The following is an 18,165-nucleotide window of genomic DNA, read 5'->3' as shown; positions in this document are numbered from 1 at the left end:
TGCCTTGCACTGCTCACGTTAAAACTCTCTTAGGGAGATCCGTGCTTGTCTCTTCTACCTGACGCTGTCTTTGCAAACCCTTAAGATACAGATGAAAGGTTGCAGTGCTGAGTCCTTTATGTGTCACATGTGGATTGGGATCTCCTGCCACAAGTAGTGCACGTGGTCAGCTGTTCTGGCCTAGAGGCGCTTGTTTGGAGTCACTGCAGAAACCCGGTACAGGACTCACTTGCCCTGGTGCAGAATAGAGAAGACTTGCAAAAGGCCTGGTGGTCGGAGCCACTGAGGCATGCGTGGCCTGACAAACAGGATTGTGCTAGAGCGTGAGGCCAGAGACGACAGAGCTGAGATCCGAAAGGTAATTACGCGGGTGTTAGCACACATCTCTGCAAAATATTACAAGCTGTTGCAGATGTTGCCTTTAGGGTAAGGCTGCTACAGAGAGCTATCAGATACTTGTAGCTGAAACTCCCACAGCCAGAGAGTGCTTGTAGGAGAGGTCTGCTCTGAAATTGAAGGGTGAGGAAAGGAAGCGCTAGATACATCTAGACTGCCTCTGTGCACTTCTTTGAATGTCTATGTTACATTCTTATTAAAAGCTCTTTGCTCACCTCCCCTATTACTAAATCGGCTGGGTTTCAGTTATCAGACAATATTGCCTCTGGTTGCACAGGGAATGAATTTCAAAGTCCTTGATTGACAAAAAGAGAGGTGCCCAGACCTCTGCTGATCTGTGACGAGGGAGGAGGTGAGCATCTGGAGAGTTGCCTCTCCTTCAGTTGTCAGGAGAAAACATGACTCCGAGCCTCAGTCTGATGTAAAATGCAACAAGAAAAGAGATCTTCTTGTCTTCTCATGGGCATGAGAAAGGGCTGATTGTATTCGCCAGTCAGGTGCTAAGGCATCAATATCATGGAAAAATCCACAGTGGGAGCATACAGTTTCATCAGATGTAAATGACGAATTGGCTTCTGGGTCTTTTTTTTCTTCAGAAAGCCAAAGAACTCTCGCTTCTTACCTATAGTTCGGTCAGTGGGAAGAAAAGGAGTTAGATGTACCTGGTCCAGAACTGTCTGGCAGCAGGAGCTGCAGCTGCACAACAGATTTCCAGTTAACTGCTTCATGTATCCCTTCTGGCGGGCTGCTTTTTGTGTCACTCTTCCGCTTCCTTCCCAGGCTGAAAGGGCTGTGTAGGCAAGGTATTTCCACATGTTTGTTCCAGTGATTTCTCTCTGGTAGAGAGATGAGAAGGGGCAGTGGCAGAGACCTGCTGGCTTCTCTCAACCCAGATAATCCAAACTGCCAAGGAGAGGAACGCACTCTTGTGCAAATTGGCCTTTCCCACTGGCAGGAAGCAGAGACCGTATGTGTTGAAGGAAGCCGCTGCCAGGTGCTTTAGCCCCTGAAACCTTCCAGCTGGTTACAGCCACTGAGACAGACCGCTGAAGGCTGCTGCTGTCCATCCGTCTTGGTGACGTCAGGAGGAACGGATGGGAACATGCTTTCACCAGTTGTAGCAGGAACCCTTCTGTGTAGAATCAAAAGGAACTGTTTTTTTTTCCTCAGCCAGGTTTAGAATTACTTTTGAACGCTTCTTTTTTTTAAGCCAAATTCTTTAATCGCAGGTGAGGACATAATTTTGACCAGATGCCAGTTCTTCATAACTAACACTACAACTTCTTTAGGAATGAAAGTATGTTGTCCCATACCTTCTTCAAACTCATTAATCTTTGCTGATTTTTTTCCAAAGCTTGCCCTCTGCCCACTCACACAGTTAAAAGATAGACAGCTCGTTTGCCAAGTAAATGACACTCGCAGTGCTTAGGAGTATGTGTCTGTTTCGACTTAGGTTTTGGCTTTGCAGTGACTTTCATGCAAGCCCTAGACACATTTTTAAGCAGACTTACTAACAGAAGGAACTAGAAAAGGAATTTGGAGGTTTGGAACCCAGATTTTTCTTGTTGCCTGTATAATAAAGGATTTCAATGCTTATACAAAGAAGTGCAACTGCACTTTTTGAAGTTAGCTGTCCAGTGCTTCACAACTTCTGAAGGGACTTGTGCTCCCAAATCACCAAGGTATTTTCTAAAATCCTATGTAATTGCCCTGTGTAGAGAGAGAAGCTTGAGAAAATGTGAGAGGCAGGATGTATCTGAATGCTGCTTTTATACTCCCCGTCAGTACGTAGGCAACGTAGAGCTGGTCACACTCATGCCAGTAGCCCTGCAGGGCTCACCCAGTACCCAGCTGCACAGACATCCAGAGAACAGGAGGGCTACGCTCACACCAGGAGCTCCGGGTGAGTGCTCCAGGCTGAGGATCACTGACCAGTGGCTTTGCCTGTGGCTTTCCCCCTTGCTTATTGTGTGAGGTGTGTGTGGTAGCAGGGAGCTTCCCATGCCCTACTCTCAGCATCAAATCTCAGAAGCCTCACCTGCGCCCTGGCTGGGAGAGAAAATCAGCTTTCTTCCTACCAGCTTCCAAACTGCAACAAGAGTAGCACTTAAAACAAAAGGAAAACCAACAGAATAAAACCAATGGGAAGAGATGGATGAAAAAAGCAACCCTCCAATATTAGTCACTTGTAAGTGGCGATGATTTCAAGCAGACTGTAGGCTCAGTGACAAAGGGGAGCGGGAGGGAAGGCGGCTGGTTTACAGTGGATAGATACCTCCTTCCTGTGGATGAAAGAAAGCATTCAATTGCCTTGTGGTGAAATGCTTTTGGCTCTAGACTCGGGTGGAGACACCCACACCCAGGTGCCTGGGGCTGGCGATGCACAAGTGCAGAACGATAAGACACCTCCTGGATGCTCAAGTCTGAACCCTGCCAAGAGTGCATGCGAACTTCAAAATCTTTCTGTTTGGCAGCACTCCCCACTTTGCAGGGCAGGGGGAAGACGGGGACTGCTCTTTCCTGTAAGCCTCAGAGAGTGTCCAGGCAGGAGTGAGGACTGAACACGACCAGGACTAATATCCTTTGCTGACATCTGAGTGTTACGGGGTTAAACCTTTCCTATACATCAGGGGACCGAGGAGGGGTGCTGCTGCCGGGCCCTAACGTAGCCATGCAGCCCATGGAGAAAGAGTAGCTTCTCTCCAGCGTCACTGACAGCATCTGTGTTAGGCTGTTGCTCTGATTCACTTCTGGAGGAGCCTCCCTCCTTCCTTCCTTCCCTCCAACTCATGCTCATGAGACTTCCCTATAAATGGGTGCCAAATGCCTCCTGCCCCATGGTATCTTTGGGGAATATTTCTGCAGTGTTATTTCCTAATCAAGTTGTTATGTACCCACCCCGTATACATCGCCTCTTGTAAGACTGTTGTGGGAGGCAGGCACTGGCTGGTGCAGAGGAGTTTGGAAAAGACTGGTTGGACTGACGGGGCTGTTGTTTTTTCTCCTCAGAATACTCTCTTACAACAACCTAACCAGGCTGGACGAGGGAAGCTTGGCAGACCTCGGGGGACTGCACGTACTACGATTGAGCCACAACTCCATCAATCATATTGCAGAAGGTGCCTTCAAGGGACTGAAAAACCTGCGTGTCCTGTAAGTTGCTCCCAGCTTGTCAGATAATGCAATACCCACCTTCCCTCTACAGTTTATGTTCTGCCAAACTGTTCTCCTCTGCTTCCGGTGCCTGTTTCTCAGCTGCAAACTCCCCTACACACAGCTCTGTTGTCTTGAGCAGCTATTGTGTTTACCCATTATTCAAATTCAATGAACTTGTATTTTTTAATTAAGAGTAGTAAATTGCAACTGGACTGCTCACTGTTGTAGGGTGCTTTCAAATTAGGGAGCCCCAAAAGCTCCCGTAGGAGCTCCTGGCTGCTCCCCTCCCCTCTCCAGAGGCTGCCTGCTCGGCGCCTTCACCTGAAACCCCACCAAGTTCCCAGCACCCGTGTTACAGCACTGGCCAAGCCTCCAGGCTGGTGGAGTTCAGCAGGCTGATTTAATTCTTCCTTCAAAAGGAAAAAAACACACTTTGATACCTTTATTCCTCCTCAGAAGCCCATTATGGTCTGGGTAATGAAAAGGAAATGGGAACAGAGAGATCTCCCCTCTTTACAGTACTTCTCGCATCCCACTCTTCCCTTTATTGAAGTTCACAGTGGAGGAAGTGACTGGAAAGTGAGTTTGGGTTTTGTCCTCCCCCCCAACCCCCCTGCCTTTTTTTTTTTTAAACTTAAGCCAAAGCCTTTCAGCCACTGGGCATTCAGAAAGGGCCTTCTCGGAGGCAGCTGTCAAGACCGGAACTAAAGGTTTCCAAAGAAAAATGGAGGGGAAGGGGAGCTGGCCGTTCCCTTTGCTCTGCAGTGAATGTGGAGCCTCTTTTATGTTCAGGGCTGAGGGGGGGAGGAGGAGGAGAGGGAGTGTGTGAGTGAGCTCTAATTTAATAAAGAGAAAGGCCCATTGGGTCCTGCACCTGGTGAAAAAGACCCGAGCATGCTTTAATTATGGCCTATTGTTGGGGAGCCTTTGGTGGGTGTGAAACTGCTGAAATGTGGAGCTATTCAAATAGAGGTCAGGCCTAGAGACCTCAGAGCACAATGATTAACAAGGCTGCGAGCATTCAAGCTCAGCCAGCCAGAAAGAATAGGAAATTGGCAACAGGGGCTGGGAGAGGAGTTTGAATACAAAGAGAGCCAGGCCAAAGTACCCCACTCTTTTTTTTTTTTCTTCTTTATTTTCACCCATTTGTTGGGAAGGCTTTTTTCCTCCTTTCTAACACTAAACCTTTGAGTTGCCTCTGGATGAACAAGCAATACCGTTTTCTTTTCCTTTTTCAAGAAAACACAATGTGTGGCAGTCAATTAATAAAAGTGCATGTCGGAGAGTTCCTACGGGCTGTTCCCACTTGTCTGCCTTTGCCATGGGAAAGGCTTTGCCGGTCCAAAGACCAGTAGCCAGTGGTGGAACTGAACAGGACAAATGTCTGAGAAGGGGTTTTTTCTTTAAAAACCAGACAAACAGAACAAATGGCATTGGCTTGGCAACCATAGGGGAAGGGTAGAAACTTAGCTCCGGGAGGATATATTTGCTCTTGCCCCACTTAGATAGCACGGGAACCGTCAGCACATCAAAACGGCTCTCCTGGAATTCTCTTCTGCCACCACAGCATTCTTTGTGCCCAGACCCCACTGGGGCGTTGGGTTTTTATCCATCCTCTTGGCGTAGACGTACCCACCGATCACCCTGACATCCCTAATAATGCTGGCTAAGGCGAGTGTTCCCCAGGGCCACGGCAATCAGGTCTCATGCTGAAGCCAGCTGAGAAAGAGGATTTGTGGCTTTTGGCCATCTCCTTTCACATCGTTAGTTCACACACCAAGGCTGAGAAAAGACCGCAGCCAGCTTAGGTACCAAGGGCAAAAATCTCAGCCCCGTCCCCACTGAGTAAAGGCATGTGAATATTCAAACCACAGGGTTATTTCAATATTATTATTACTGTTCTCTTCATGTGTATTGTTGTGTATTTGTGCATTATAGCCCAGAAGTTGTACTGTGATACCTGTGCCTGGCATCTTAAGAAATACAGGCATCTTAAGAAATACAGAGCTTTGTTTTAGAAATCTTTTTCTTTTTTTTTTTTTTAATTTATTTTATTTTTTTTTGGTTTTGATATGTTTAAACTGGGATTGTTCTGATAACAATCTTCAAAAGGTGCGAAAGAGTACCTGAGGGTTTGGGGGGTTATCTGGATGGTTTTGCTTTGTTGTTGGTTTTTGCTAGGTTTTGAATGTGAATGATGTAACAAAACCAACAAAGCCTATTTATTTTTTCTTTCTTTTTACTTACCATTAGAAATGATAAATTTCTGTCTGTGTTGCTGGGTACTCATTTCTAGCTGGAACTAAAGCGCAGGGGGGAAGGATTTTTAAACAGACTGTTTAAACAGCTTTTGTGGATCTTTTTGTTTGTTCTGTGTGCTTGTTTTTCTTCAGACCCCTTTGACTTTCATAATTGATGGTGGATTTGAAAGCCAAAAGAAGCTAACTCTGAAGAAGGAATTCTTATTTTTTTTAAACGGTTATACAGAGTTAGGCTTGTGCAATGGTGATAGTGCTTTCCTTTGTTGAGCTTTCAAGTTCATTGCCAGAAAAAAAAATGCAGTTTCATAGAAAATAAACCAAGTCATCTTCCTAAGATATGGCTGTAGACAAATAAATGTAGACAGGAATAGCCAAATTTATCAATTTATGATAGTAGCATTTAGGGACAGCTGTTAAACCTTTGTTGTTCAGGCTTAATATGGCCTCTATCCTGGTGGAATTTGAATTGAGTGAGAAAATGAAATTATTTGCCTTCAGTGGGCACCATCTATGTGCGGTGAAACTTCACCATCAGAGACTTAGATGCTGTTGTAGGTCACTCCTTGCCTCATCTTATCTACCAATTCCCTTCAGTTCTTTCAGTTTACTTCGGGGACTTTGTGTTCTTTTTCCTCCTGGTTGGAAAAACAGAAAAGGTCTAAAACCTACATGTTTTAAACAGTAGCTATCAGCTACTGCAGCCTCAGAAACAGAGGGTTTCAGCTGGAAAAAAAAGCTCTTTTTGGAATACATCAACTCAACATGGGGCAGTGAAGGAAACAGTCCCTGTGTTTTTGCTGCGGGACTCAGCTTTTTCTGCTAAGTGTCATGAGGAAATGGGAAGCTTGCTCTTTGCCATTCTCAAAGTTTATGTTTGTTTTTAATGATGACCCTAGGATTTAGACACTGATTATGAGCTTTCTCTTGTCCTCTCCCCAGGGAACTGGACCACAACGACATCTCAGGCACAATAGAAGATACCAACGGAGCCTTCACAGGCCTAGAAAACCTAAGCAAGCTGTGAGTATCCCTGGTTTTGAAGTTGTGCAAAACAGTTGTGTGCCTGCGTGGGTCGGGTCTCTCCCCTCTGCAGTCTTCCTTCCCTTGGAACAAGATAGAAGAACAGAAAATCTGAGACGTGGTAGTTTTGCAGGCTCCCTGCAGGAGTACAGATGGGGTTATCAAGCACTCGTGTTTCTAAGCAGATAGGAGGCAATCCTAGGCCCTCTAAAGCAGTCAGCATCACTTACTGTGTTGGATGCTGCAGTTAGGAAACACCAGAGAGAGTAACTTAAGTTGTTTTCAGATATAAGATTGAGCACAACTGCTCTTTGCTTCCAAAAGCACACAGCAACAAAAGACCCCTTGCAATCGTCAGCGAACCACTGATTGATGCAGCGAGTAACAATAAACAGAAGAGAAAGATCTTACCATTTCCTGTTACAACAGAGGATTGAAGCAGGATTCGTTTCTGTGGGATACTCTGTCTGAGAATGATCTTTTGGGCTTGCTTCCATGTGCAGTGACAATAAAAGGCACCATGGGGCATAGACTCTTAAAGAGATAAAAAGAAACCTAAGGCAAGCATGCGCCTTGCAAATGTTTATTGCTTGCTTGGCCCTCGCAAGTATTTTCACATTGCTCTGTACTTGTTCGTGTTCCATTTGAAATCAGTTATATAAATCAGCGCTGTCAGGGAAGTCTCTGATGGCTTGTGACAAATCAAGAGCCCTTCTAATCATTACCTCTTGCCTTTGTTTAAGTTCTCAGCACCCCCCCATCACGCTGTCTCTGAGGCTGCGATGGCACAGCTAGAGGTGCAGTAAAAGTACCTCGATGGATAGCAGATGGCTAGAATGAATCCTGGCGGGCGGTATATTGTCGTGTTCTCATTAGAGCCTCCTGGGGGAGTGGGAAGAGCCGTGGCAGGGCTGGTGGGGATGTAACGCTGAGATGGAGGAGAAAAAATGGAAGTCACGGACATAGATGGCATTTGATCATTGTTGAGGGGAGCCACTGGATCCAAGGAGAGGGGAACCAAGCCGTAGCTACAAGTAAAGTGAGGCAAAAGGCAGGGAAGGACCTAAGGACAGGGGAGGCAGGCAGAGAGGTGAAAGATGTGTGGGAGGGAGAGCAGCCGGTAGGAATCGCTGCGTGTGTGGAGTCAGGAAATATTCCCACGAGCTGCTAGAAAAAAAGGCAGAGGCAGCAGATGTGGTGGGTGGGAGATGGCTTGGTTGACGCTGCCGAAGTTTTGGTGCATCTGACGAAACCAGTAAGAATGGCCGGAGGGGCAGTGGGAGCAGAGGCCTTGTCCAGAGGGAATTGCAGGCTGTAGGACCGAATCTGAAAGCTGTGCTGCTTTGACGAGGGAGAGGATACCAGAGAGTGCTGTCCTGGTGGGACAGCCACCGCAGGGCATCCCTCCAACGTGGCCGCTGGCATGGGAGCACGAGCGGAGGTCCTGCGTCACTGGGCTGTGTCCGAAGTGCCGGGGGCAAATGGTTGCAGAGGGGTGAAAAAGAAAAAGCCTGAGGAGGCGGCACTGGGGGAAAGAGATCAGCGAAAGGATTGACTCAGCAACCAGGAGGAATGAGTGGGGGGGTCAGGCAGAGGCCAGGAGGTGTGGGAGGAGGGAAGGAGCAAAGGCAGCCTGCAGGGCTGTGCGGGGTGGGTGCGCGCGCGGGGCTCGGGGCAGAGCAGCTATCGCGCCCTGTGAGACGTGTCCTGTCTGACGTTCACCAGCCAGCACAGCAGCGGCTTCGGAAGGTGGCCGCTTTTCTTGCCATAGGTAGGAGAGAGGAGCAGAGAAGTTGCTGGAGTCATTCATTGTCACCGCAGGGCTAGAAACCCCTCAGAATATGAAATTATTTCATTCTGGGGCATTTTGGAGACTTGGGAGTGTTCACTCTTAGGGGGATCTGGGGAGCTCTGCTCTAGCTCATCAGCACTTAAATCCCAAACATGTAATTTCTTCTAAGGCTGAAATGAGTGTTATTCTTGCAGGGATATTTTTTTCTTAAATAAAGTAAAATATCAGCCTCTACAGAGAACGTTTCACTGCCTGATTTAAGGCCTGTGTTTAAACTGTCAATAGGCTTTAAATGCATTAGCATACAAAAAATAAATGGGCACTTCAGAGGAGACCTTCCAATGAATTAATAATCACCTCAGCTCTGTGGAGATTGCCTTAAAAGCCGCTCCCCTTTGATCTGGCACAGATTAGCCTCTGAAAGGATTTAGCGAGGAGAGGGCTGTTCGCTGAAATGAAGGTGTTAAACTGAGAGGTGGGGAGGCCAGTCACTTTAGCCTTCTCTGAATTATATATGAAGCTCTCCAGGCCGGAGAGCACAGGCCTAAATTAAAACGTTTCTTCAAGAAAGGGAGAGTCAAAGAAGCACCGAAGCGTAAAAAGCATCGGTGGAATCGCCGGGGAGCGCCGCGCTCCCTAATTATTCAAGCTGCTAACCGTGCCCACTTTCTTGACGGCTCACTCAGTGACTGAGGTCTTCCTGCAGGTGCAGAACTGGCTGGAGGAGAAAATGCTGCTTGCTAATGAACGGCGTGCCTGGCGCGTAATTACACTTGTGCAGCCACCAGGAGAGCATGCTTGCGCCCAGCTCCGCGGCAGCGGCGGAGCGCGGCTGGGCGGCGGGGGCGCTCGGTGCGGAGCTGCATACCTCCGCGCACGCCTCCCTTTGAAGGGGGCCGCTGGGTTCAGAGCATTCCCGCGTCAGAGCAGGGACTGTTTGAGGTGTGAAAGGCATCGTGATTTGAATGCGTTTGCTGGAGCGCAGCGTCATTACCAATACGTTAACGTATTTCCCATGAATGTAACCATAAAACCGTATGCACCTTCACAAGCAGCGCATAGACGGGTGTATTCGCACCCCAGAGGTCCTGCTTGCCTCTGCACAGATGGGCAAATTGACAGAATCGGTATCTCAGATTTTCAAAGTTCAAGATTTACTGTATACCATACACAGAAATCTCCAGTTATCAAATCCAAGCTCAGCATAACACTCATTTAGGATTATTGTTCCATACTCATTTAGGATTATGGTTCCTTAAATTAGTTTGTATGGCTGCTGCCTTGTGGCCACTTTGCATACAGTGAAATATTTACTGTATTAACCGTTCTAATGGACTTTTCAAAGCCTGCACTAATACGAGATACCTTTTACCAAATGATGGTACACGTGATTGCATACAGCCTTTGGTGCGTGGGGTACTGTATAAAGCTTGTAGCTTGTGTAAAGCCTGTACACGTAGCTTGTATAAAGTTACGCAGTAATGTAGTGTAAAATGCAGTAGGTAGAAGCTCTGATACGCTGGGTTTCGCGCTGTAGTGGGATGCTCAGGAAAGCTCGCTAGGTATTTAGGGCAATATTGTTTATAGAGCAGATTGCAGTTCTCTGGAGCCTTGATGAGCCCCGTTTTTCCTTCTGCTCCGTGTGGCATCCGCTGTGTCACCCGCATGGAAACTGTCCTTTCTGGGTGGCGGTGGCGAGCCACCAGATTGTCCTGACACTCACTCAAATGGTGCTTTGTGGAGAGCCCTAAGAAGCTCCTGCAAATGGACGAGCTCGTATAATGGCCACACGTGTTTCGTCTTGTACCCCAGCCTCCTTTCCACAGCTGGTAGCGAGCAGTGCAGTGAGCAGTGTTGGAGCCTTATTAGCACGTAGGTGGCACCCTGTGTTTGAGGGAAGAATCTTGCAGGAAAACCCAACCAACCAGAGCACCTGATGCGGCAGCCCTTTTACCGGAGCTGTTAGCAATGACTTGTGTTGGAAGCCGTGTGAAGCAAGGGGGGATAAAAGATGCACCTGGAAGACAAACCTCACACAGAGAGAGCTCGGGGAAGGAAAGAATTTCCTAATTAACGACATCGGTGGATGTTTTTTTAAAACAGTTGAGGGGCTCATCCATTTTGCGTGAACCCTGCCCCTGACCAGTCACCACCGGTCAATATTTACAGAGCACTGTACCTCTGCCAGCAGCAGCTGGGCTGGGCTGGCTGCAGCTGGCTCGGCCGGTGGGGAGGAAGGCTCCGCGGCCACAGATGGAGGCAGGCGTGCTCCTCGGCTCAGGGCTGCCTGTGCATTATTGCCTTTCCTCTTCTTCTCTTTGGCCCTCGGAATTACCACGCCGCTCTTATTTATTGTATAAAATGTCGTGTTTGTAAGAGGCCAAGGAAGGAAGTCAGCACTCACGTGGGCGAGGTGCTGCGAGCACGCAGCCCAGAGGCAGCCCCTGGCCTCGGTGTGGATACCCGACCTGCAGCGAATAGATCGCTGCTCTTTTACTGCCTGGGAAGAAGTCAGAGATGAAAAGTGGTGCAGGGAGAGCCCCAAATCCTGTTAAACTGTCATTGCATTTAATCCTGTCCACAGCCAGCCTTCAAAGACTGGAGGGGACCTTGTGTTACTCCGCGAGCTGGTTTCCAAGCACTGGAGCAAACCTGCCTCTTTATGTGATACGGCACATTCCCTTTTGTGCTGTCATCACTATTAAATTCGAATACAGATAAAAGGGTTTAATTTCAGGAGCGGGAAAGCGAGTGCACTTCAGCCCTCTTAATCTCCACGCAGTTCAGATTTCCTGGGACTTGCACCGAGCGCGTCCATCAGATAAAGCCACGCTAATTGTGTTCCTTCTTTTTCTGCCTCCCTCTCCCCGTTCGCTTTCTGTTTATCTGGCACTGGATGTTTGGAAACTGCAGAACTCTGTTTGGAAACAAGATCAAGTCGGTGGCCAAGAAAGCGTTCTCAGGGTTGGAGGCCCTGGAGCACCTGTGAGTAACCCACCATGCCTTGGAGTTTGGGGAGGGGGGGCTGCCAAAAGTAGCTGCTTGAGAGATCTGCTAGCAATTTAATAGCGTCTTTGTAAACTGAGAAGCCAGTCCATTTGTGGGGGCCACCTGCTTCCTTCTCATTATAAGTCCTCCTCAACTTTGGCCTTTTTTTGTGCCAGGAACAAAGTTATAGAGCATATGGCAAATCTGCATGCTCTTAATTTTTTGATTTGTTCTTGGATAAATACCGCCTTGCACATTGCTTCTTTGCAGGCTGTTCGCAATGAAATTCGGCTATTTCAGATGCAGGGCGCCCTCCTCTTCCCCTGCCCCGAATTCCTCCTAAATCTAGAGGCTGGCACACGAGTGCCTATGATACAGGCACCAAACATCCCCGTCCAGCTCCACTGCCTAAGAGCGATTTGCAAGAAGTGAATTTTGGCTGCTGCTATGTAATATTTTTTATGTCCCAAGGCTGATGACTCCAGCAGTGATTCATGAATAGCTTCCTTTCTGAACTAAGACGAGTATGCGTGATTCTGCTCTAGATGTCCCATTGGCCATTGATCCTAAGAAACGGTGTGGCCACTGAGAGCATACTGAGGGGTGAGGACTGTGACTGGGGGGTACCATCCCCGATAAAGGGTCCCTTATTAACGCTGTGCTGAGATTTCCTCCGCAAGCAGTGCTGGCATTTGTCTGTCCCGCACTTCACCCTAAATCTGACACTATCCCTCCTCAGAGGACGAGGGATATTTTTTAATTAGCGACAGTTGCGAGGGAAGCTTTTAAGAATACCTTCCTGTGGAAACATTGCAGTGTTTTTCAAGCACTCTAATATCCTCTCAAAGTCACTTTCAAATAACTTTTCAGATGCCGTTTAGTGCAAGTATTAGCTTTCTTTACGTTTGCTGAAGGTCTGGCCTGGGATTCAACATTCCTGACTATCTTTGGTTATTGAGAGGGCTGAGGAATTTCTGAGCCCTGGGTGATGGAGGTAGCTGAGACTGAGAAAGGGTAGTGAGGAGGTGGGCTATGGACTGTCTTAGCGATTTATTCCTGAGTTTTTTGTTCTTTTACTATTGCTCAGCAATACTTGTTCAATACTAAAACGTTTTGTGGAAGGCTGTTTGTGTGAGCTCTGAGTGCGTACTGTCGTAACAAGGAGCTGCCATCTCACCTCCTGCTGCTAGACTTACTGCTTAAATACGGAGAGATTTTGTCACATCTCTTTTGCTCAAACCACCTCTGTCTGTGTTCTGCAGGAACCTTGGAGATAATGCCATCCGCTCCATTCAAGCAGATGCTTTTGCTAAAATGAAGAGCCTGCGGCAGCTGTAAGTAATTGGACTGTACACACCATTAAGGAGGCATGGATTTTTCTTGCCCTGGACGTGAGAAGTAGCACGTTGTTTGCAAGGGGGTGTTATTCACATCACCACTCATTTATATCCTCCTCCCGCTGTCCTCCTCGGCAGGGTATTTTTACACACGAGTGGCTGTCATGGGAACATCTTGCATTTAATAGTGAGTGAAATTAGATCATCGAAACAGGTTCTTCCAGCAGGTTCACATCTGTGCAATTATTCATCTCCGCTCAGGAAGTCCAGCCTTGGTCCTGTTAGCCATCTCTCCTTCTCACGCTGTCACAGATTTAATCCCAGTGGCCCATCTGCTCCTCTGCTGTGCCTATGTTTAGGGTCCACGTACAGTACTGACATTTCAGCGATAAGCACCATTTGAACTGAATCCGCTTGTCATCCAGCCTTCTGGTGTAAAAATACGGATGTGTTATCAGAGCTGCTGCTTGTGCTCCAGCCTGGGCTTCGTGCTGTTATCAGACACTGTTTCCAGTCTTGCCTGGTTTCCTTTTCTCCTCTTCTCTATAAATATTTAATCCACGTCAGTGCATTTGCTGCACTCTGGAGTAGTGCAAAGTCTGTGGAACAAGGAGTCACTTCTTTGGTACCTGGGTAGGTTCAGGATCTTCTTCCTGACTTTGAAAATGGGAATCAGGTGATGCTAGCAAGGACATCGAGTACCTGTGACTGTGGAGTAAGACAAAGGTTGCACGCTCACTGTCTCTTTAACCACCTTATCTGCTGCATCTATTGCATTGTTGAAACAAAACTGAGGAGAAAATCTGATCTAATTAGAGAAGAGCTTGTGGGATGCCAGATATTGTGAAGGAGCCTTTATGTCTTGGCAGAGGTGGCTTTCAGAGATGACGTACAAGTGCAGAATACATTTTATTAAAGTCTTAAAATACTAAAGGTCTCTCTGAACTCTCCCAGCTAGCCAGCGGCGTTTATGCCATCACCTGTTTTAGGGGCAGCACATCTGTCTAGGACAGCAAAGCGGACAACTCCGGAAAAGCAAATCCCCGTGTTCCCTCATTCCATCCCTTTCCGGTCCATTTCTTCCTTTTCACTTTTCAGGACTAGTTTCTTCAGGATTTCCCAAGGTTTTCAAGTATAAAAACGGGAGGAGATTTACACCTTCCTATCACACAGTGCTGCAGTTGGGATTCTGCTGTGCTGTTGATACTCTGCTATTGCAGAACCTGTAGCACTGCGGGGCAGGATTTCTCCGTCAGTCTCTGGGGCACCCGCACATTTGATGTGAGGGATCACACTGGCTTTTTCTGGGATCTTGGACCAAACCAGACCAGTCTGAATTCCCCGTTGATGTAAACATGCAGCTCTCCACTACCCTCAGAGCTATGCTGAGCCACAATTCAGCCCAGATTTAAAAAAAAAAATGAAGCTCCCCTTCATTTGCATCTTTTTCCCATTTCTTTTCTTAACAGAAGCTGCTGAGTTACTGTTAGGGTGCTGAGAAATGTTTTTGTACCATTTGTGACTGGTCACTGCTGCTAGGGACCACTCTGAAAGTGGATAATAATTACAAGGCACCAGGGAGCACAGCAGTGGGTTGCTGTATGCAGAGATGAAATGCTGCTTGAATGTGTGATGTATTTAGCTTCATTAGTGCCTTGAGGACAGCCCTGCACTCCCTTTTTCCTTCCACCCATGCTGAGGGGAGGGGAGGAATGTGACCAAAATGAAAGGGCCGGGAGCTTTGCAGCCTTCTCTCCACGCAGGAGTCACAGCAGGCTCGTGTTGGTTTTGTTCCCCTGCAGCCACATAAACAGCGACAGCTTCCTCTGCGACTGCCAGCTGAAATGGTTGCCCCCGTGGTTAGTTGAGAAGGAGCTGCAATCCTTCGTGGTGGCCACCTGCGCCCATCCTGAGTCACTGAAGAGCAAGAGCATTTTTGCTGTCCTGCCAGAAAGTTTTGTGTGTGGTAAGTCTTGCCTGTGTGTTTTGAGGTTGTATGAAGGGCAGAACTCACTTGGGAAACATTTTCTTTGACTACTAGCATGTTATTACGAGAGGGTTTCTGTTTTGTTTTGTTATTCAATGGGATCAAAGGAAGCCCAAGCCTGCATTTTAAAAATTTGTCATTGGCTACAATTTATTTCCCACCAAAACCACACAGCGCATTGCTTGCATGTAGTGTATTCCTTACGGAGCTCCCTGAGTATTAAATCAAAAGGGACTAATGCTTGTTCCAGTTCTAAACGGGACAGCACAGCTGCACGGTCCTTTTGGTTTGATATTCCCAAGACTGCAGCTATCATTTTTTTCCTACTGCAGCGCTTTGAGCTTGTTGTGTAGCCTTGTGTTCCTCGCTCATCTTTTCTCCCTCTTGGAAACAAGAACGAAGGGTTAAAGAGCAGAGCAGAATCTCTCCATTGCAGCTCCTTTTATTGGTCCAGTAAGGTGTCACACATAACTGACCGACCGCTAACAGTTGCATTATAATCTTCTTTTTTCTTCTGCTGCTGTTTTTTTATCTAAACGGTGTTCACCTACCGGTGTTCTCCCACTGCAGCTGACTCTGCCTGTGAGCTGTGGTTATCTTTGCTAAACACCCAGCATGTAAAAAGCATCTACTGCCTCTCTAGGAAAGAAAAGAAATGTAAATGATCGAAGGAGGCCACAGCGATGCTACTCGTGCATCCAGGTTTTGGGCAAAATAAACACCTGGTTTTGGGAGCCAGTCCCCGCTCTGTGGTGCCAAGCATCGTGGATCCCAGGTGGAGCTGCACGTGGCTGCTGGCTGTAGGAGAACTGAGCTTCTGAAAACGCCATTTAACTCAGCTCAGCACATGACTTGCATTAAAAACTGAGCGAAAGCTTTGTTCCAGCTGCTGTCCCACATCCCTCAGGTCTGAGTGCTGGGGCTGATATATGGCCTCTGTCAGAGCGAGACCGGGAGGCTTGCTGCATTCACGGGGAAGACACGATCACGAAGGCTCCATCTCCACAGCAACATCACAAAGTGAAGACAGTTTTGCCTCTCCAAGGCCTCCAGGCACACTAGTTCTCCTGGTTCCAGAGGCCTGGCTTCTTAATTAAACCTTAGTCAAATATTAAATTACACCATTTGTAGAAATCTAATAAATGAATCTGCTTGGAACCCTGCTAAAACCAACAGTCTTCAGGGCAGAGCATGAGTGTACAAAGCTTTCCACCCTGGAAGGGTGACAGGCGAATACAGCTGCTTCTGTTTTGAGTGCAGGCTGCACTCATCCTAAATGAGGCTCCTGAGCCTTACCCGCAGAGGTGGCATTTGCAGCCCTATGCTTTAGCTGCCCCCCTGCTCTCTCCTGCTGCTTCGTTATAGCACAGACCTTTTTGAGGTTCGACCGCACTGGTGAGGAGAGCTGCGCACCTTCGGGGTGCTTCATGCCTCTCAGTGACTGTCTCTGCTGATCTCAGAAGAAACCAGAGAACAGAGTCCTAGCTTGGACCAGCCGCTCAGTGGAGCTGTGCACGGCACATCTGCACTGTCCCGAAGGTGGAGTGCTGTGCAAGAGTGAGCAGCTTTTCTGGTGTAGAGAGCGGTGGATGTAAAGACAGATGTGCAGTAATGTCTCATTTTCTGTTGCATCTGCCTGTCCCAGTCTGTCCTCACAGCCCAGAACTAACTCTGCTTTCTGTTGTCTCTCAGATGATTTCCCCAAGCCTCAGATCATCATCCAGCCCGAGACAACGGTGGCAGTCCTCGGGAAGGACATCCGCTTCACTTGCTCGGCTGCCAGCAGCAGCAGCTCCCCCATGATGTTTGCGTGGAAGAAGGACAACGAGATGCTGCACAACGCCGAGATTGAGAACTTTGCCCACGTGCGGGCGAAGGACGGAGAGGTGATGGAGTACACCACCATCCTGCACCTCCGGCACGTCACCTTTGCCCACGAAGGCCGCTACCAGTGCATCATCACCAACCACTTTGGCTCCACCTACTCCAGCAAGGCCCGGCTCACTGTTAACGGCGAGTAGAAAGCTGCTTTCTGGTTCCTTCCCTCATCCTGAGGTGGTTCAGTTCTCTGGGGCCTGCTTTTGGCCCTTGGTTACTCCTGAGGGCCCATTCCTGATGGTGAGAAGCTCCCAGCCAGTTCACACCAGCTGCCTGCGTCTCTGGGTGCTGAGAAATGCCGAGAGGAGCAGTGCCAGGCTTGTGATGGCTGCCATGCAGCCAAGCACTTCTGCACACTCTCAGTGGCGTTAGTCACCTGTCTGTGGCTATTCCAACAGAGTCTTTGCCATAGGAATGTAAAAGGATAGAAAGAAAAGCAACAACAGTGATTGAAAGCTCTCTGTAGGAGGGACAATGGGTTTTGATTTCAGGTTAATCATAGAAAAATATTAGTTCTGATCCCAGCTCTAATGATGCTGCGTGTGGGGGCACCTTGGACAGATACGTGCTGTAGAAATGCGGGGTTAGCCCTCAGCAGCTGAGATATTTAAAAGCCGCTTGCAGTCCTGGTGCCTGTGAGCAAACACCATGTCCGTGTCCTGCCTAGGAAGGAAAGCAGTTCGAACTGCCTTGGAAGATGGCGCGTTCCCAGGGAATTGCTCATCTCTTTTCTTGTTTTTCTCTAACAGTGCTGCCCTCCTTTATCAAAACTCCCCACGACATCACCAGCCGGACAGGGACGACGGCGCGGCTGGAGTGTGCGGCTGAAGGAGACCCCACCCCCCAGATTGCCTGGCAGAAAGATGGGGGCACCGACTTCCCCGCGGCCCGGGAGCGCCGCATGCACGTCATGCCTGACGACGACGTCTTCTTCATCACAGATGTGAAGATCGAAGACATGGGTGTCTACAGCTGCACAGCTCAGAACCCCGCGGGGTCTGTGCTTGCAAACGCCACCCTGACTGTATTGGGTAAGATGCCTTAGTGCCCCCGAGAGACCAAGTGGGAACTGGAAGGGACGGCAATCCAGGCTCTCTGGCAGTTGCAGACACAGAAATGGGATGAAGAGGTGGTACTTAACTCTGTGTTAATCTTACTTCATCCTTTTACACTGTAGTTAACTAATGAAAAATACCCCACTAATTTAAAAAGGAGCTTTGAGTTGCATTTCCTCTTGTGCCAGGGAAACCCTTCTAACCATGCTATTTCCTGCCTGGGAAAATTACTTCAAGAGGAAATTGCACTCCTTCTCTCTGGCCCTACCAGATTATTCATTTGTCAGCCACTGCC

General features: G+C 48.1%; 1 protein-coding gene across 1 annotated transcript in view; it reads left to right on the top strand.

The window, feature by feature from the left end:
* LRIG1 (leucine rich repeats and immunoglobulin like domains 1) overlaps positions 1 to 18,165 on the top strand; it is an 87,402-nt gene that overhangs the window by 61,957 nt on the left and 7,280 nt on the right. Inside the window, exons 8-14 of the mRNA XM_083795194.1 lie at positions 3,406 to 3,549; positions 6,753 to 6,833; positions 11,539 to 11,610; positions 12,876 to 12,947; positions 14,753 to 14,916; positions 16,630 to 16,950; positions 17,565 to 17,846. Coding sequence (XP_083651320.1) covers positions 3,406 to 3,549; positions 6,753 to 6,833; positions 11,539 to 11,610; positions 12,876 to 12,947; positions 14,753 to 14,916; positions 16,630 to 16,950; positions 17,565 to 17,846 — 1,136 coding nt within the window. The remainder of the gene's footprint in view (positions 1 to 3,405; positions 3,550 to 6,752; positions 6,834 to 11,538; positions 11,611 to 12,875; positions 12,948 to 14,752; positions 14,917 to 16,629; positions 16,951 to 17,564; positions 17,847 to 18,165) is intronic.

The sequence above is a fragment of the Anser anser genome, assembly GCF_964211835.1.
Source record: "Anser anser genome assembly, chromosome: 12".
Taxonomy (NCBI): Eukaryota; Metazoa; Chordata; class Aves; order Anseriformes; family Anatidae; genus Anser; species Anser anser.
Note: the sequence above shows the minus strand (reverse complement) of the source record. Positions and strands in the feature narration are given on the sequence as shown.